This window comes from Penicillium samsonianum (genome assembly GCF_028829775.1).
Source record: "Penicillium samsonianum strain IBT 33392 chromosome Unknown utg000006l_segment0_segment0, whole genome shotgun sequence".
Taxonomy (NCBI): Eukaryota; Fungi; Ascomycota; class Eurotiomycetes; order Eurotiales; family Aspergillaceae; genus Penicillium; species Penicillium samsonianum.
In genome coordinates, this window is record NW_026643264.1 from 205,462 (window position 1) to 226,471 (window position 21,010).

Here is a 21,010-nt window from a genome sequence, read left to right on the forward strand (position 1 = left end):
AGTTTCTGTTTCTGCTCGAAATATGGCATGACGAGCTCCAAAGCACGCCGTGCCTTATTTCTAGGGGGTTGACAGGCACTGATACGCGAAACAATGGTAGACTTGTAAACTGCTAAAAGGTGGGCTCGTGGCTATCCGAGCTGTTGTACTGCTGCTTGATCTGGTTTGCTAGGTCATTCTCCTTAGCCATTACGTAACATGGGTCGTTCTTCCCGAAATTCTTTTATTTCATCCGGAGGTCGATTCTCCTGGGTGGCCCCTCTGTTTTTTTTTTTTTTTTTTTCTTTTCTCTTTCTTTCCTTTTTAGTTGATCAAAACAACATGCCTGTGAGAAAAATCAGTGTGGGAGGGGAAGGACACGTCAAGCGGTTCAGGGGCGTGCAGGATATTCAGGTGAAGGGGCTGAGGGGGCTGAAAGTAAAGTAAGTAGGGCGGCAGGCAATAAGCGTTTTCGCAACATAAAAATAAAAACAAAAACATACAACAGTGAGGATTCGCTGGTGGTCACCCACCCAACTACTAACTCACCGGCGTGTGGCTTAAGTACGGCTGAGCGGACGGGAAGCCCTGTTTTCCACACCCTATGGTCGTATGTACCATCTTACGTGTGGAAGAGGAAGATATAATGTAAGTGGCTTGGAGTAGTAGAAAGAGTTAGGATAAGTCGATGGGCTAAAAGTTGAAAGCAGCGGTTTCGCATGCCGAAAGACGCTAGAAGAGATATTATAGGAAAAAAAAGCCAAGGGTTGTATTGAGCTAGCTGATTGAGAGAGGGAGAGAGGAAGATTAAGCAAGGTTGGGAGCAAGGTTTTATCCACCTGAGGCAGTGCAAAACGAACAGCCACTCGAGAAACTACGCATAGGTTGGTCTGAGCTGGGGGCAATGACTGTAAAGAGAGATGACTGCAGGTGCCCAGAATTGGGGAAATTGGGGGAATTGGGGAACCGGGGAGAGTTGGGGATCGGGGGATTGGTGGGAGTGGGAGAATCAATATCGGACGTGCAGTGCTTCATTGCTTCTGCATGCAAAATACCGCCTCAGCACAGCCGCAGCTGATTGCTTACCACGTATCCCTGCAAATGGTCATTTCCATGGAGAACTTGAGATTGCATTCAGGGATCCCATACTAGCCATACGGATCACGCGTTATTTCAAGGATCCTCGCTCAAGCCTCATGGCTAAAAATGAGGCCTCTGACCCGCTTCACTTGCTTCCTCGTCACGAAAACGTATTGGTATGTTGTCATGTATTCAACAGCTGCAGATTGGTATTTGCGAATTTAGATTGTATCATAGAGAAATATTGAGACTGCGTCAAGGAAGAATGAGTTGGAAGTGTTGCTGGGCGGCAAGGATAAATTAAAGACGAGCATAACAATACCTTTGTAGTCTCTCCAAAGATGGGTCAAACTCATTGTATACAGGGATCTTCAATCGGTTGCAAAGGCATTGGAAACTCCCATAGCTCTCAGATAGCGCACTAATTGGAGCGGCACAAGAGACCTTGCTGGTGAGGAGTATATCCTCTTTCTCGAAGTCCCCGGATCGTCCCCTTTTCTTGATCCCCGGACAAATGACGATGCTGATGGGACCCTTCATATTTGAGGCGTCTACATCTGCTGCTTGCATCCGTCCGGCGTCGAATTCTTCTCCATGCTCGGGGAAGTCCCACTTAAACTGGGCCAGCGGCCGGCTGAGCTCTTCGTCCAGCGCGATCGCCTCAACTAGGACATCGCGGATCGCTTTCGTCAGGCCACCAGGTTTCGAAATGCGGTATGGATTAATCGCATCGCGGATTTGGCCCACGAGGTTCTCGAAGTTATCATCGTAGCTGGCACTTCACACCCTATCATTGCGCTTCTGGTACTCGTGGATCAGCTTGGTCGTAGTTGCTGATCACATCTGGAAGATCAGAATATCGGCCGCGTTTGAACTGAAGCCTGGGTTCAGTAGATGGTCAACGCCTGCTTCATGGAGCCCCCAAAAAGAACACCGTCGGACTCTTACTCTGACTCATGGACGCATAAACTTTGGTCATGGGCGTGCCAATTATGCCTGCCCACCAGAAATTGTTGAAGATTCGGGTAACCATAACTTTCCACAAAAATGCCTCGAAAATCATCGGCCGCCAGTCGGAATATTCAACATAGCCTTCGCGGTTCATGTAGTCTCGCGAAGTGGGTTCAATACATTCAGTGAAAAAAGCACTCGACCCTCGTCCGCGCGCGACGACCCCTCCGTCCCCTTCGTAGTGATGAAGAGCAAATCTCCAGAGGTTCACCCGCAACTTCTCTGCCAGCTGTTTCAAATGGCTGTCATCCAGCTGCGAAAACCCTCTGTCTCGGGATTTGTACTTGGTCAATTGCGTCGCGACCACCTGATACCGGCCCTTGTAGTCCTCGCGTTGTTGGGTTTGTTTGGTCAAAGTCTGACGTAACCCCCGGAAAATAGACTAAGCTTCATTTTTGACACTTGCAAACCGTCCGAGAAAATGGAGATATCTCCATTTGTATACAGTAGATTTCGAAAAAGGCTTCCCCTTAGAACACTCACGGCTTGTTTCTCGGCCCGTACCCGGAACCACACTAGCCTAAATTAGGACTAGTGGTAGGCTAACATGCATTGTGAGCCAAGGATGATCAATACCAAATCCAAATTCGAACTAGTGTGGTTTCGGGTACGGGCCGAGAAACAAGCCGTGAGTGTTCTAAGGGGAAGCCTTTTTCGAAATCTACTGTAAGATCAAAAGCTACATTTTTGACACTTGTAAACCGCCCAAGAACGTGGAGATATCTGCATTTGTATAGAGATGAAAAGCTTCATATTGTGTATGAATAATTACAATACGATGTATACATAGAGCGGTGTGGAGAGCGGTGCTAAATAAGGCATTCCGGCATCAAGAACCCCTCTAAAAAGGGGGTTTGAACCCTGAGCGCTATAAGGCTGGGTAGATTACTAAAAAGACTATTCTTGTGCCTTTATAACGGAAAGAATATTTAAGAATATTTAACAATTCAAGTAGTTCAAGTAGCTCAGCAATGCTGTAATATGATTGGATCGGATACTTAGCTCGGGAAATTGTGGGGCTGCTCTCTTTCCCCGACTTCTCGTGTTCTCTGCTTCCTTCTTCCTCTTACCTGCAATTATCATAAATTCGGTTGGCTATGCCAAGCCATCGAATTGGCAAAGATAGCTCCATCCCCCAAAGAAGGCGAGATGGCTGCACAGAATGTCGACGCAAAAAAGTCAAAGTAAAGAACTTCTCACTGGCCAACTGAACGTCGCTAATAAAATGTCTAGTGTGACCTGAAGAAACCTATCTGCTCGCGCTGCACGCGGTTTCCCAAAGAATGCAAATATGATATCAACATCATCAATCAGCATGTCATCACTCACACAAGGCCGAGTGAAGCGAATCGTCGCAATGAAAGCGTCAACCAGAGCCTAAACCCTATCGCTCATCAGCCTGCTCTAAAATTATCACCATTTCTATCATCAAAAGAATCTCAATTTTTCATGCACGTCTTTAACACCGAAACTGCCCCGCGGCTCTTCCCGGCAGCTCCAGTGCTCTTCTTGCAAAGAATCATCGCAAGTTCCCTAGAGACACCCCATCTTCTCTATGCCCTCCTCGCATCTGCCTCCAGCCACCACAGCCGACTTGTCCAAGATACAGGACCAAAGTAAAGGGTGTCCTGCTTGAGGTTCACGAACTTGTCAATTTCCAGCCTGCGCTCGGCACTCAATGAAACGAATGCAACACTGACAGCTGAGACTGTCACGACGGCGATGGCTCTGTGCACTAATGATGTGTGCAATGGGAATATGCAGACATGGCGGACTCACCTTGGCGGGGTAATGCGACTATTAGGTGCCTTTTTGGATTGTCAAGGAACATTACCCATTGCTGATCCTTACATTCAATGTTTGGTCAAATGGTTCACAACAATGGATGTTCTCGCGGGATTATCGGGATTGGGTACTAGTGGTGTGATGAGCTCTGATACTGGGCTACTGGATAGGTCCTTTGATCTGTTAAACCCGCATGTTGACGATATATGTGGATACTCTTTGAAGTCGTCCCCGCTGCTTGCGAGGCTATCTCAATTGATGCAACGCCAATATCACACTGAGCCAAGAATGCAACAAGACGTCTTGACAGAAGCTCGAGGGCTTGGGATTGAGATTCTTTGTTGAGTGCAGTGTTTCTGGTGGAGATTCCCTTGAGCTGCAGAGTACACATCTTGCCTTTGTACATTCTGCTTTATTACACCTCCACCGCCGAATCCAAAAACTCCCAAGAAACCATGAGACGGTGAAAGAGGACACCAGGAAAATTATAGCCGCAGTGGAAGACATCCCGCCCTTCTCTTCTGCGAATATATTGATCCTTTGGCCCATGTTCAGTGTTGGCTGTGAAACCGACGATATCAAGGAACGCGATTTTATCCACAACCGGATGGGTGACATGCAAAGTCTTGGGATGGGAAACTTTACAAGAGCACGAGAGCTTCTGAATAAGTTTTGGGCATCCGAGACATCCTTGTCCTGGGACATCTATTTTGCGAATCTTCGATTGGAATTGGTTCTATTCTAACCCCTCAGCAAGCCCTCAGGACGTATTATGATTCCCCTGGACAGCCTACATCCCTGGAGGGCTAACACGTCCCCTGATTTTGGCCTTGGAAATCAGTTCTCCCAATACCCATTGTTCTTTACCTTTCCCTTTTATTCTACCTTCGTCTACGGCGTAGATATCCTCCGTCTCCGCCTACAGGGTTTGCTGTAGTCCATACATTACGAATCAGGCATATATGAGTGTTAAAGGACAACAACGCTGATTAAAAAGAGAGTGAACGAGGCTCCTGCCATTTTTTACGATAGCGGCGGTGGAAAAGAAAGGCCAGGCAGCCTGGCCTAGGGGCTCATATTCAATGATTCTTTTATCTCTAGCATGAAGATTAGCCTGTAAAGATAGAGATGTCATATTAAAGGCCACTCCTTTGGCTTTAATATAAATACGAAATCTGGAACAAAGGCTCTAATTTTAGCACGAACTAACTATGAATGTGGTGGTGGTACTAAACTTAGCCAATTTCGTGTTTAATTTTAGACTAAATCGCATGTACATCAGCCGGCTAGAAGAGTGAAAGCGATTTGGATATGAACTTTTTGAGTGGATCATGTGGCGAAGAAACTGATGCGAGGCCGATTCATCTATTACCAGTAGACGCTCTAGTGAATTTTGTGCTTCCCAAGATTTCTAGGATGGTAAGAGAGGCAGGGGTTTATCTTGAAACGTTGGCTACATGGTTTAAATGTGGACGGAACATAAAGCACTCAGTTGTAGTAATACAGACCCTGCCACTAATTCAAAAAGCTTGAGTTTCAACCACCGCCAAACAGGTTCAATAGGGTTTAAATCAGGGGAGTGCGCAGGCCACCCCTCGACGTATACCCCATGGGTTTCAAATGGTTTGGGGTGCTATTTGGTTTGGTGGCCGTTCAAATCTGGTTCGGGAGAAGGATATTGACCCTGACTCTTTAAAAACTGGATATACCGCGGTATCATATATTAGTACGGCTTTAAGCAAACAAGCGCCGACAGTATTGGCTAATGTTCATAATCTGACTCCCTTTTCAAAACCCTTGCGGAACCAGAGAAAACCATCAAATCAAAATCAGTTTCCGGATTGGAGGTCCTGAAAGCGTGAGCCTGCGGCTGATACAAAATTTTATTAGCTTGCCCTAATTAAGGCTACGGGACCTGATCTGCAAGGGGAGAGAGGATGGCCAATCTTGAAACATCGCCCTACCTTTTCTACCTACATAAAGCCTCCGGATTAAGTTTTAGTCCCATCAGACGCGCAACCCTCTCGGCGTTCTCATATCATTACCGACTACGTATACAATGAAAACATCTACCAGTGCAAAGTCTCTTCTTGGGTACCTGAATATCATTCATGCCTTCATCCCGGGTTTTACCAAGATGGCTAGACTTTTACATCGACTTTTGAATGGTAAAGGAAAAAGCCTTACTTACCTCGTGTACCTCATTGGCAGCCTCGCCGTGATGAGGCCGTATGCCGCTAACATGACTTCTTGGCTACAAAACTACTTTAGTAAGTTCGCATATGCAATGGTGTAGCTTTACACTAACCTGTAGCAGCCTCAACGGTCCATATTCATTCCTCGAGTGAAACTCATGATATGTTAACATCTTGGATCGCATCTAGAGGGCTCGAAGACACTGCTAGATCCTTCATTGCGAAGGTAAATACCACCTGAAGAAACTATGAAGATAGATCCAGGGCAGTCAAGAAGCCTCTTCAATTTTTGCCTTATAACGCAGGTTTTTTTATCTGGTTTAAAAAACAACCGCTCCTATGCAAGATCAACCAGGAGAGTGCTGGATACTTTAAATACGAGAATATCTCGGTCACTTGCTTGGGAAGATCCTCACATATCTTGAAAGCCCTTTTGAAAGAGTGTCAGGATGAATACCTGAACCATATTGAAAACAAGATTACCATATTTGGCCACTGCAGCTCCCAGTGGAGGAAAGTGAAGGCAAAGGATATTAGGCCGTTGTCAACTGTCATTCTGAAGGACAGTGAAAAGAGCCCTCTTATCAAAGACATGAAAGACTTTCTCGAGCCACAGACGAGAAATTGGTATTCTCAGCGCCGTCTTCCCTATCGACGTGGATATCTCTTGCACGGGCCGCCTGGAACAGGGAAATCTAGCTTTAGTCTCTCAATTGCCGGCGAGCTGGGCATGGACATATATGCCGTTAGCATCCCCAGTGTAGACGATCAATCGCTAAAGACCCTATTTGAACAGCTCCCAGATAATTGTGTGGTATTACTAGAAGACATTGATGCAGTTGGTTCGGTTTATTCTCGGGAGCTTGGAGGAGAAGGCCCTAACAGCGATGCCAAATCGCATGCAGAAAAGAATGGAGTAACTCTTTCCGGGCTTTTGAACGTACTAGACGGCGTTGCCTCACAGGAAGATAGAGTTCTCATCATGACCACGAATCATATCGAGAAGCTAGACCCAGCTCTTATCCGACCTGGCCGGGTTGATAAGAAGGTCGAATTTCAGCTTGCTGACAGGGATGTCGCGACGCAACTCCATCGTTTTATCTTTGATCAGCCGATAGCGCCGTCTTCTGAGAGCACACCTCAAGCAAAAGTCGACCCTTCATTTGAAAGGCAGGCCATTGAGTTCGCTCGTACAGTGCCGGAAGGGGAGTTCAGCCCTGCTCAGATAATGTCATATCTTCTGCAGCACCGACATGCGCCAGGTGTTGCGTTAGACAATGTTCAGAGGTGGATAGAAGCTATGCGTGAAGAAACCAAAAAGGCGAAAGCAAGTACAACCACAACTACGTTTTGACAGTCTACAAACGAGGTCCAAAGGTACCTTTATCAATATATTAAGGGAGGCAAACTTGTATGTACCATTTACTTAATCTTGAACTCCTGAAGCTCCAGCACATGAAGTAGAAGTGATCACAGAATTTCAATTTAAATGAGGAATCCTCAATTGCATCCTAGAATGCTGTCGTTCGCTCCTTCTAGCTACCTAGGAGCCATGATTCGTGATTGCCAAGCCTTATTTAGCTTACGTGATAAAATTCCCAATGGAGGATTTTTCTCAAATAGGTTGTAGCTAACATGCATTTCTCATTCGCTTACTCAGGAGGGACTCGCCTTGTTAAAATGAGATCCAACAACCTAGAACAGAACTCGCCACGTGATTTTACAAAATACTTCGCCAATAAAGCAGAATTTCTGGTACGCACCGCATTAACTTACTGTACAGTGTTGTTAGAGGTCATGTGAGCCATATTGTGTGCGTATCTCCAGATTAGAACTCGAAATGGGCCGCCCATCTACAGCCCATCAGCTGCATATTTTCCCAAATAGGATGGATAAAAGCTGATTCAGCGAATTGAATCCAGTTTACTTACATATGTTTTGATCAAAACGCTGCTTCCTAGTAGTAATCAACAACATTCGTTATGAAAATTTGGTAAATCAATGTATCTACAATAATGGGATTGGTTTGATGTAAGAAACACTTTGTTTGATTTGAATTTTCGGCGTTAAGGCCAATTGATCCCAAAAGGGATAGATTTATCTGAAGACATAATGAAGATATATATCTCTACACTACATCCTGTAACTTATTTAGAACATTTACTTCAGACATCAGACATTCAGTTTTAACATATATTATCTGATCCTGATATTAATTTAAATTACTTTCAATTTCTTACAATATAAATGCTAGATCACTAGTTTATTTAGAGGCATAGGCTAAGGGTGATTTTGTCTTGAATCAAATGAATCAAAGGTCAAAGAGAATGAGACCCAAAACTCGGGGGATGTACCTGATCGAATTTTCTAGGGGAATAGGCGGCCCATGGGCATCCCTATAGGCTGTGCGAGTTTTTATAAATTTAAGCCAATCGGATTAACTAGAAATAGCCACTTTATGATATATAAATATAAGAAGGATAGGTTTTTCTTTGCGCGTTTAGCCTTCTTAATGTCAGCAAAGGAATCATGTAAGTCCTATAGTTTGAGCCCTCTTACTATTGTCTTTCTATTCAAATTCCTAAGAATAGATTCCCAACAGTCTGATATCAATCCCTCGACAATACTTGAGGGAGAAAGCATACAAGCCCTCGCATACCCTCTTGCAAATGATAGATTTACACCAGATCTATCGCTTGCTTCAGAACCCCCTAACTTAAACACCGAAACCTATATTTTCCAGACTCCTCCGATTCCTCCAATCCTCCAGCGCGTCGGCCCTGACCGAAAGCGGGGGTTTCTCTTATACTCCGCAACTATGAGTAGAGAGTCTAAGGCAGAATTCATACAGTGGTGGCTTCAAACGGAACACGGCTATAAGCAGAAGGACGAAGAGAATTGCGACCAGAAGAAGCTTAGTTGGGATGGTATTGGTAATAAGTCAGAAGTTTGGGGACACTTTAAGCAGGCCGCCCATATTTCTTCTGGTTCACCAAAGGTTATGTGCGAAAGATGTGGAGGTATCCTTGACCAGCCAAACTGGACCTCAAATGGAACGAAGTCATTACGAAGGCACTGGGATGGCCAGAAATGCCAAAGGGCTGGTATAAGGGCTGGCAAGCAGCCACAAATACGCCAGATAATGGCAGACTTAGTGAGCTCTTATTATATATCGTTCTATTCCTCCGAATTTCATACTAATTGATACCTTTTTATATAGGTATCTCACACCCGAGACAATACTACTTCCTTTACTAGACAGCACTGGGAGCAACAAATTCCTCGAGTGATTACTATACTCCGCCTTCCCTTTTAAATTATTGAGCACCCGGTGCTACAAAAGCTTCTTCGCCTCGCCCAGTTAGCACCAGGGGTGCTCAGCTTCCCATGCGCCAATACAGTGAAGAATAGGATTCAAGATACTGTTAGGGCATCGCTTAAAAACCTTCTTCAAAGCTTCCTTTAGGTGCAAAGCTTCCAATCGCATTAGATTGCTGGACTTCGCCATTTCAGTAAGCATTTATGGCTATCACTGGCTACTTTATCGATAAAGACTGGAACTACTGTGAAATCTTCCTTGGTTTCGAACCAATATATGGAACTCACTCAGGGGCTAATCTTTGTACCACCCTACTTGGGATTTTTCAACGCTTTGAAATCACAGATCGAGTACTCTCTGAGTGATAATGCATCAAACAATCAGTCCTTGATGACGAGTGTTAATAACGCGGTCCAAAACCTTGAGCTGAATGGTCAATTCACGATCATCCGTGTTCCTTGTATCGCACATGTGATTCAGCTGAGTCTGAATAAGTTGCTTGGCCAGATCAAAGCCAATCCAAAGAACGAGATAGTGGAAAGAACGTGGTCCCGAAATCGCAGCCGCGGGCGTCCTTCCCCCCAAGAAGGCAAAGAGATTGCGTATACCCTAGAGAAGGTATAGTATTATCTATTCTATAGTTATCTTACTATACTAATCTACATTCTGGATCCGCTACTTAGCGATCTTTATTAATAGCTGCCCTCAACGTCGCGAGTTGTTTCTTGGTGTCCAGACCGAAGGAACGAAGCGAGTTCCGATCCCAGATGTCCGTACCCGGTGGAATTTAACGTTCCTTATGCTCCGACGGGCTAAGCGATTACGGTCTTCGTTTGATATGTTCTGTGTGGGCAGTGGGCATCACGAATTAATGCCACACAAAGAACAATGCGACAAATCGACTATCTTCTTCGTCTCACCTAACTATTCTTTGAGTTTACAACTGCTCTCTCCCAGACTAAAGATGCAACAATACATGGCGACTTCAGTATCTACAACCAGTTATTTAGCCATCTTGAATTATCGATAGCCCAGCTCCGACATAAGAAGGCTCCTTGGAAGCAGTCGATGCATACTGCATTACATGCTGCGAAGGAGAAGCTCTTACCGTATTATGCCAGGACTACCGATACGCATGGTGATTACTACGCCATTGGTACGATCCTTGCACCTCAATACAAGCTGGACTGCGCTGCCCTGATCGTGTCCTGGGTCACCTATCGCGCTGGGTCGGCCTGCCATATCTTACTGGGGTCGGGGTTGACTTCGAACGGTGTTACTGGCGTATCGTGTATGGGCTCGTCGCTGGAATCCTCTGTGTCGCTCTTACTCCCTTGGACCCTGGTATCTATATCGGTATCTATATCGACTGCTACGTCAACCCTGGGTGGACTCGCCGTGCCCGCCATTTCCTCCTTGTGGGCCAATCAATCCGGATCACATCCATCACACATCTGCTCCGGTTGACCGTGATCGCCGCAATGACTTCGTCGGTATCTATCCACCATGCCGTCTAAATACCCATCCAATATATATCTTCGACACCTGGGATGCTCCGCCTCTATATACTGTTGAATACGTCGCACCTTGTCCTCTGTTATATCCTGGATGATATACTCCGGGACCTGCGTCTGCGCCGGTTGGATGATACTGGCCTCGCTGCGCTGACCGTCACGGACAGCACGAGCGCCCTCCAGTGCGTAATCTATTAACGTGCGTGGCTGTCTAATATGGATGATGAAACGGATGTCGGGAATGTCCACGCCTATACCTAATGCACTGGTGGCCACGATTACCGGCGACTGCCCGCTCTGGAACTCGCCCAGCACCCTCGCCTTGTCTAACTTCCTACTGTGGTATATCCCGCACCCTAGCTCACTTGCCAATGTCTGTCTCGTTCGGACTACCCACGTGTATAAGATCACCTTACCCGGTCGACTACGACGGATGCGCTGACGGATTATGGCTAACACCTGCGGCTCCTCGATCTAACGATCTCTAAATATATACTAGCGGTCCACAGTGGGACGAACTACCCGGTATGCCACGTTGCTGCGATATGTGCGGGCACGGAATAACTGTACCTTCTCGCGGGTAGTCTCGATCCGTATGAACATCTTGCCCTCTTCACGGGGTGGCAATGTCGCTGTCATGTATACTATCTGCACTCCGAACCACTTAACCGCCCTAGCCGGGCTATAACGGGGCGGAAATCCTTCTGGTCGTTCAATATAACGTGGCACTTGTTAAGACCAATCCGCTCTAATCGGTGCTGCCTCCTCTGCCGGTTTAAAAAACTTACGAAATTTGGACCTAGCGCGGAATCGGGGGTGACTAGCACGATATTGGCATCGTCGGCCGGCTGGCGACTCTCCCATTCAATGCATCGGATATTCAACCGCTGGCATCGTCGCTGCATATCACTGCGTAGTGCGATTAACGGGACCACCACTACCGTCGTGCCACCGGCTACCCACGCGGGCAGTATGAATAAGACTCACTATCGCCGCACACGAAACCTAAAAACCGGTGCCAATCCGTGCTCGGTAATCGGACTAACTGCCGTCAGTGTGCCGTGGTGCCGGGTTGCTCTGTAATCTCACGCCCGTAAACCATGCCAGCGGCGTGCGACGAATGCGCTGCCTGTAAATCTGCGACGTGGCATGTCCAGTCCTCCGCTCCTATGCCGCCCTCGTCGTCGGCATCGTCCTGGTGCTCCGGTGTGCGATCGTCCGTATTTACGTTGTTCGGGAACTGGTTGGAATGCCGCATGTACCGTCGACTGATGCCAATGGCAATGTCTCGGTACGCGGTTAAATTAATCGCTTCGTCTAACGCCCGGTTGGTCTCGCTCTTCAAATCGTCCCGTAACCGCTCCGAACTCCACACCCGCTGCGTGTCGGGATCGGGGCCACATGTATGCCGCTCGTTGGTGCCTGGGTTGTCAATTCGGTAAAGCCCTTAGAAAATGTTGACTTTCTCGTTGCCCTACGCCGGGCGTTTGGTAAAAAATTTGCCCGGCATGACCTCTCCTACTCCGCTATGCGACAGCAGACCCTTGCTCTAGTGTTTTCCGGAATGGCTTGCTTGTAAGGTATTAAGGATGCCATAGTATAGGGCAACCGTATAGCCCTTCTCTACCTGCTGGATATTAGAGAAAATTTCCGACCGATAACGACAAATATCTTACAACAAAGTCGGTTGTCGGATCAACTATTGGAACTGGCCATTCACACGCGTGCGCCTTACTTTGATATTATTAAGCTTCTCGTTCGAGCGAATCCATCATTTCCTCGAGGCTGCAACTTGCAATGGACTATTGCCACTAGTCTTCCAAGGAACGTGACGGAGACTCGGTTGCTCTGTTGTCTCCAGCAATACGGCGCCGTGAGGGGTTGAAGCTCCCTTTCTAGAACACCGTGGTCGAATGCAGCTTAGAGTGTTCTTTTTTGGAGCGTGAACCTTGGTTATAGAATCAGGTCATGTTTCGAGAATTTATGTTGGTTTCCTCCGTAGTCACGCAGGTTTCCAAATATAAACCAGTCCCAATCAATACAGATGGCCTCCTGATCCCTCGCCAATACCCTCATGCCGAGATTAGTTACCATGACATCTACTTGTTACAAAGAATTAGCACAATTCAATAGGAATTAGTTATTACTTAGATATTGAAGCCCTCAAACAGAGCCAATAGATAGTTATCCCGTATTTTTAGCTCATCGAAGTGAATCTGAAACTGCTTAAGTGCGGATTGAGACCCAGTGAAGTGCCCAAGACAAGGAATGATGCAACCCTGCTCAAGTGGGATACCCTTGTATGCTGAAAGAACGAAAGCAACATCAGAGGCTGGATCAGTCCAAACCAATTTCCGAAACATTCTAAGCTCAGAGACGATGCTATTATTGTTGAAATAAATTGTCCGTTCAGTGAACCAGTCGCTCCAAACTCTAATCATCTTCATTCTTCCACCCCAAAAATTGCTCCCGTGAATTCTTGATTTGGTTTTGTATTTGTGAACCGCGAAGCACATTTGATACATGAAATCGAGTTCATCAATATGTATCTTCTTTTGATACCCATCTTGCGTCGATTTTGGAGTGTCATTGTCCGGTGTGATTAAGTCCGACCGGGGCTCCTCAATGTTTTGGTGGCTGGATAGCTTGAAGTGTATGTAGTTCCCGCATCGGGCGGGATTGCCACGAATAGGGCTCGGAGTGTCGGAGTGTTGTCCTTTGACTGGATCCCGGGATCGGGTCAAATCCAGGATTTCACATCCTTCCTTTGCGGCCGTGTCCATGAGCATCATTTGGAGCTTGAATGGTGCCTTCGGAGAAAGGTAATACGTTATACGGCGATTGACCTGAAACCGCACCATCTGGAAGCAGTACGACGAAGCAAGAGAGAAGTTTCTCAATGATCTTGGGGTGAGATAGGAGAGAAAAAAATCCCATAGCTGATTTTTTTTTTTTTTAGTAAGGAACGGTCTTTCCATCTCAAGACCTAGGCGTACCTCAGGAGGGAGACTGTTCAAGGATAATGGCATGGTATGGTGGCGTACGGCGAAGGAGTCCTGACCACAAAATCACAAGAAATTACCGATCTCACCTTTATAGTTCTAGATGGACCTTTCACCCTAGCGGAGGCGGCAGCCGAGGCGAGAGCGTGACGTTACCCATCATTGGTGTTGTAAGTAATTGGCCCCACCAGCCCTCTGCATTTTCCTACCAGAATATCATAAAGAGATGAGGGGTAGGCATCCGAATATAGAGATAACTGAGACATTATTAACTGAATGATCTTTCGTACTGTGTGGAACTAGAAGATAGGTAGGACTTAGATGGTTGGATGAGACCTACTTTGTACTGAAGAATCTACCTATGTTAACAAATAAATTCAATGTTCCTTTCAAATTAGGCCTACTTCCTCGATCAATATAATGTATCACATTATGACCCATTTATTATAGGGACCCTCTCCTAATTGGTTTAATTCCGAGGGCTAGTTAAGGGCGACCCTCGAATCAGCCCTCAAATTATGCGGGCCGCCCTCAATAAACCCGCAATACACCCTCAACATATGCAGGCCGCCCTTAAATCGTAGATCCGCCCTCGTTTTTTCGGTGAGTCTTCTGACTTCCCAGCCACTAACTAGCCATGCTTTTTTGTTTTTGTTCCTCTGATTTTATCTTTCTGTATATTCTGTCAATTTGAGTAGTTTTACCCATGCAGCTTAGCCATTGTACGATATACCCCGCCTTTTGGCCTTTTAAACGTCATCTAAGATAATAAGATACCAGCAACAAATGTTACTGGTAGCTACAGTCCAGTGCCATTGCGAAGGTGGTAATCAACGGTGATCAATTAGCTCACTTCATTGGCAAGGTATTGACGAGTCTTTTACAGCCTCACAATGATTTCAACTGAGCCTTTAATCATGAAAGGATGTAGATAACGCATAAAGAACTGCTCATTTGAAATCTTGCCTTACCAAAACCACCAGAAGCGAAGTCTATCCGCTTCAATGAGAAAGGGCCGTCAATCAAAAATCTGCGGGGCGGATAGCGTCCAGTGGTGCCCAGCCACTGAACAAATATCGTTGCGATATTTAACGTATTTCGTAAACGAGTCGGCCATGTAAGCCAGCCGGCACTCCAAAACACATAGTAAAAGCGTTAAAATACAGCGTCATATCTCAACAACAGGGCCTTACTTCAAAATTAAGATGTGAATTAACAAGTATCGACTAAGTTTAGGTAAATCTGAAGTGGTGGCTATTTAGATTTTTATCAAATTGACCAATAATATAAGATATTATATTGTAAAGGTACTGTACAGATTCCTGAGCTTCCGCTCTATCACCCTGTATGTCAATCTTATCTTCTTCCTTGGCCTGGGCAGAGAGGGCAGCCCTTGTAGTTGCAGTAGCAATGTATTGTTTCTGCGCCTGGCGTTTTATTCTTCGCCTTTCGTCTTCATCCCTTGTTTTTATATGCCTTTTTGAATCATAAACAAATTGAGTACCCCCCTATTTACCTGTCGCTTTGATTTTTTAGCTTCCCGGCGATTTTTATAGTCCAAAATTTTGACATTGCCACTGGCGTACTGAGCGCCTGCTTCCGCTAGGGTAAGACCACCCTGTAAAATAGGGTCTAATTGTGGCCACATCTTTGAAGAAAATGACTCAATTTTAGGCCCTTTTGTTTTCAATTGGGCTATCCGAGATCGAAGCTTTTCCACAGTTTTAATTGGTGAACTATGTACTGAGCTTGACTGGTTGGAGGAGGGGGTTCATCGCTGTCGAAGATTTGAAAATCTAGATCAGTTGGAAGCTCTAGTTCCCACCCCATTTTTATAAGACCTTTTTCAAAATTGAAAGGGTAGATTCCACATTCACTAAAGCCGTGACGTATAGTACGGCTTTTAGATGCTAAAAGCCGTATTTTGTGGATATCGGCGAAGAAGTCTGACTTCAATTTGACAGAACCACCCCATTGTACCGTAGTGTTATTATTCTTCCGAAAATAGTGCTTTGACACCTGAAAAGGGACGTCATCTAGCGGCTGGCATATATGCGTCATATGGGGTATAAAACAATATACAATTATTAAATTATCCCTACAGAATTCAATAAATTCATGTCAAATGAGACTTACATATGGTTATCCATTAAAAGCATACGGAATTCACCCTTTGCAACCCGGGTTTTTGTTAAAGCTTCAAAATATTGTAACCACTCAAAAGCAGTAATATCATTGATCCAACCATTTGGTGTAGGTACTACCCAATAGTCGTCCGGAAGGTTGGTTTCACGATAACAATTCTCCATATGAACCATGGCCTTCACTAAAAACCAAGGTGGCATAACGCAACCATCGGCGGAAATGCATTCAATAGCAGTAAGGGATTCAGCAGGGCCCCAAGTACTAATATTGGCATATTTTCCACGGGTAGAGACGACCTTTTGCTGCCTCCCTTCGCCAATATGAAAGCCGCTTTCGTCAATGTTATATAGATTTTTTGGGTGAATTTTGTATTACTAAATGGTATTAGCAAGTCGATCGTACCAAGCATTTAAATGCCCAGGCGTAACTGCTTCTATCCGATCTTTTTCCATTGGTCTTTGCTTAATATAGAGGCAGTTGTCGGGGAGGCGCTTGATAAACCTGTATGCCCAGTTATGACCAATATCCCGCTCTATACTATGACGGCGAAGTATTTTGACGGCGCAGTCATGGATCATCTCGGCAGTTGGCGGTGCATTAGCAGCATTTAATGTATGTATCCAATGAATCAATGCCTGCTCTTGCTCTAGTTCTAGCACTTTGTGGGGGTCTGTACGACCTTTCTGAGGTTTTGCACCCTGAACCCGACCGCGCAGAAGCTGGCACGGAATGTCGAATTCCCGCGCCAATTTAGCAATTGTTGATTTGTCCATTTCAGCATATAATTGCAAGGCAATTTTAATGCGATCCTCCATTTCTTGGGTTAAACGAGTCATATTGGGGTGGTGGTAATGAATTTAAAATGGTGGGTTGATAAAAATTATGTTTTGTGTGGTGCGGCCCAACAACCCAATCGGGTTGTTGGGCCAAGCATTTGGGCCGGGTAGTAGCTTTTCTCGGTGCTGAATAGCTGCATAAAGCTCGCTATCTAGCAATTCGATGTCTGCCTCCAATTTACGCGTACTCTCGTTTGTACGAGAGATTCCACGGGGTGGTAGATTGGTAATAAAGCTGGGGAAATTAACCTCTGATCCGTCGCCTTTACTAAAGATAGTAAAGATAACTAGATCATCCCCGTAATCCACGTATTTTTGAAGCGGATTAAGCACCGTTTCATAGTTAAATGGGAAAATGCCACAATTAGCAAATCCCGACTTAATTACTCGGGTGGTGAGAGCATTGCGAACAGATACAATTTCTCGAAAAGAATCCGCTTTTCGGTCCACGGATCCACCCCATTGAACAATAGCGTTGTTATTAGACTGGTAGCAATGCTTTAAGGCAAGAAAAGGCTTGCTATCTAGCGGCTGCCAGATATGCGTCGTATAGGGTATAAAGCAATAGGGGATAATGCCATTCTCCGTGGCAAAATTGATGAAATCTGGGGTACGGTAGGATCCATGGTTATCCATCAACAAAAGGCATTTACTACCCCGAGTAGTACGATCCTTAGTTGCTCGACGAAAAGCGCGAAGCCATTGAACTGCAGTTTGATCTGTAGTATACCCACATGGTGTAGTTACTAGGGTATAATCCTCCGGAAGGTTGGTATCTTTATACCAATTCTCCATATGGAATTTACCCCTAACTAGGAACCAAGATGCCATCTTACAGCCATCGGCAGTAATACATTCAATGCCGGTAATACCCTCAGCAATACCTTCATTTGGTGAAAATAGAGTCTGGCTTTTTGAAACAACTTTTTGAGGCTTTCCTTGGCCAATTTGGAAGCCAGTTTCGTCGAAGTTATAGATATCCCGCGGGCTTAATTTGTTGCTTTCTATATACTGGTTTAAGCGCTGGTACCAAGCAGTAAGATAACGAATATTTTCAGCCTCCATTCTTTTCTTTTCCTTTGCTATCGCCTTCTCACACTTCAATTGCTAGCATAGCACCCCGAGCCATCTCCATAAAATCTGACGCCAGCACAGACTGTGAACCTATGGAGCTTCCTGAAATTACATTTGTCAAAGGCAAAATTGTTTGCGTGGAAGAGGAACACCGATCGCCTGAAGGGTTAACTACGCATTTGAATAAAAAAAAGCCGCCTTTGATCATATTGTCAAACATTCTTTTGATCCATCGGCCGTCTTGGAAATAATCCCGGACATTTGATGCACAACGTTCGTTACCTAGCTGCCGTTTATGGCCGAACTCATAAACAAAATACTAAGTTATTCTATCTGTTACCCTTTGGATTGGATGCTTATTCTTCAAGTTTGAGTGGACCGAGGGACATTGTGTAGGAGCCTAGGAATAGATGCAAAACGCGAGGCTATAATTTCCGACGGATGACCCACTGAGCGCCTACCGGCACCGATCTTAAATTACCTCTAAACTAATAGTATTAATAAGAAATGTCACTTTGTAATTTTTCTTCAACTCGTTATTCGCGTTCGATCAGCAGTTGTGTTGAATACCCGGCACCTGAAAATGTATGACAGGGACCGGGAGCTTTTGCATATAAAGGCTAGCAGCCATTCTGGACCTGCAACAAGAACTACCTACAACATTAACACAGAAACATCGCTTCTTAACGCGGCGAGGGCTATTCGCATTCGTAAATGTTTACGGTATTTGTACTATGATTTGTATATTATTCGGATGCACCCCTAGGCCAAATGTCAGTGCGAAGTTTACATACAATGACCTAATCTTGACGGCAAAATCATCAATCTCAAGCACAAATGTTGCGTCTAAATCAGAGCATCATTATGGTACATCAAAAGTCCATTTGCTCCACTCGTAACCACGACCGTTCCCTGGGCCAGAATGCTCTGATTCCCGGGCACCGTATAGTATTCACTTCGGACGATGGGTCAGCGGATACATCGGCGAATACATTGAATGTAGCGAATCTGACAGCCACTGGAGATCATAAACTTTGGCGAAACCTGACACTGTGAAAAGGAAATACAATCAAATACAATCAAAAACTGGATAATTTATACAGCTTGGACTCTTCCTATGTTTGCACTGTTTAGTAACCCGCATGGGTAACCCGCAAACCCATGCGGGTTACCCAACATAACCCGAAACCCATTGCGGGTTATAAAAGTCTACCCGAAACCCAACCCATTTGCGGGTTGGGTTTTTTCGGGTTTGCGGGTTTGCGGGTTTGCGGGTTTGCGGGTTTTGGCGCAGTCTAAATTTGGGTGGATTTTGCTTTTATTCGTACTTCTAACCCGATAAGAGAGGGCCTGAAACTTCCAATTTTCAGTCCATATTGGGTCCCACTGCATCATCTCCTGTAGTCAACCATCCACCATACGGGGCAAATAGTTACAAAATACAAAAGGATCTATATCACAGACCACCAGGGTTGGTTGGATGGGAAATACTCGTATATACCAATCAATATCAGCCTTAGTGACGTGCTACAGGGTTCAGGCGGAAGATAAAATGACAATAGCAGTTGACCTTTGCCCGGGCGTAACCTTCTTCTTTCAGTATTTTTCCCGATTTTTATTTGTTTATCTTTGTTGATTTATTATTTTTGGTTTCCTCTGATCTAGCAGCCTCCGGACTAGACAAAATGTGCCAAAGGGGGCCGGTCACGTGCGCATTCGCGGACGAGGCCGGTGGGGGCAGTAACAAGCCTCCACCTAGTTAACCTAACAATTACGGACTTCTCACGCCGTGATGGCCCAATCGTGCAGTGAACAAGCGCCCGAGGTAGTTCTGCTTGCGATTGATATTGGAACAACCTATGCTAAGGTCTTCCTCTCCGAGAATAATCTAATCCCGACTCCCCCGACTCGGTCTGACAAAGAGTAACTAATAACTAACTAACTATGCACTTTTAACTAGTTAGTTAACACATAGTAAAAGCGGTAAATTACAACATGATATCTTAACAACGGTGGCCTATTGGGGCTTTTCCTCTTAGCCTAATACTTTTTATATTATATCTAGCCCCTTTAGGGAGTTTTAGGAAATTTAATAATTAGTGACTGAGATATATATATTTCTTGACTTCAGCGATGTAATTTTCGATACCGTGATAATGCAAGTTTTCGATTTACTCAAAATTGATATATAGTACTAAAAATTCTTATCGAAAGCTATCGGCTCACAATAAAATAAAATAAAATCGTGGTTGTTAAGATATCAAGTTGTAATTTACCGCTTTTACTATGTGTTCCGGACTGCGCAGCTCGCCCGGGAAATACGTTATGTTGTCTGATACTAACGTAAGCTATCTCGGGTAAATACCCAGAAACTAACCTAAATTTACAAATCCATGGGCTTTCCTTAGGCAAGACTTGTTCTTGACTTGTCATCTATGCGTATGGGTATTCAAACAGCCAAAGCTGATCCCATTGCCGGTTGCAGTCTGCCTCTTAGGCAAACTGTATGTAAGACATATTGATCACAGAGGGTTAATCAAAGCACAATCAAAGAGCCATCCATACCTTTTAACTTGCAGTCTCATTTATCTCAACAGGGTTGATCTCCAGTGAGTGTCGCACAGTCTTTAAGTGCTACTTGATGCGCGGGTTGGTGTCGGATTCCAAACCTCGCCATTGGGAGGGATATGCGCACACATCGTTCTCGAAGGAGGAGGACTAGGGATTCAACTAGGCCCAACTGGCTTTGGCCCATCCAGCTGGAATTGGCTGTCCGCGACCCGGCTAGAAACGGATTGGGTAATGCAGCTGCTGGGCTTTGAAATGTGAATATGTCTAACCAGCACACCTCCAACAACCGATCTTGAAAATCTCCAATTAATGCCATCACCAAGCCGCCCCTTATCCTTTTGGAGATAAACGTGGCTAGATTTAGACTGATAGTCATAATTAGACCGGTCCCCGAAATGTGGATGGCCCCCAATGATGTACCTTGCAAGTAGCTATAAGGCCGCGATATTTCTCCAAGCCAAGAATGTGATTAACGATGACAGGTTTGCTGCTGCTGCAA

General features: G+C 45.2%; 3 protein-coding genes across 3 annotated transcripts; 1 reads left to right on the forward strand and 2 right to left on the reverse strand.

Annotated features, from left to right (window-relative positions):
- Positions 1-1,359: 1,359 nt before the first annotated feature.
- On the reverse strand, positions 1,360-2,164 carry N7471_010317 (uncharacterized protein; the record flags this gene model as incomplete). Its single annotated transcript, XM_057283036.1, has 3 exons — positions 1,360-1,837; positions 1,901-1,940; positions 2,008-2,164. The coding sequence occupies 3 exons, from the start codon at positions 2,162-2,164 to the stop codon at positions 1,360-1,362; spliced, it is 675 nt and encodes a 224-aa protein (XP_057132015.1).
- Positions 2,165-3,623: 1,459 nt separating this feature from the next.
- N7471_010318 (uncharacterized protein) lies at positions 3,624-4,261 on the reverse strand (the record flags this gene model as incomplete). The annotated part of the gene is made up of 2 exons (XM_057283037.1): positions 3,624-3,805; positions 4,072-4,261. The coding sequence occupies 2 exons, from the start codon at positions 4,259-4,261 to the stop codon at positions 3,624-3,626; spliced, it is 372 nt and encodes a 123-aa protein (XP_057132016.1).
- A 1,653-nt stretch (positions 4,262-5,914) lies between these two features.
- On the forward strand, positions 5,915-7,404 carry N7471_010319 (BCS1 and AAA domain-containing protein; the record flags this gene model as incomplete). Its single annotated transcript, XM_057283038.1, has 3 exons — positions 5,915-6,125; positions 6,173-6,276; positions 6,397-7,404. The coding sequence occupies 3 exons, from the start codon at positions 5,915-5,917 to the stop codon at positions 7,402-7,404; spliced, it is 1,323 nt and encodes a 440-aa protein (XP_057132017.1).
- Between the last annotated feature and the right edge of the window lie 13,606 nt (positions 7,405-21,010).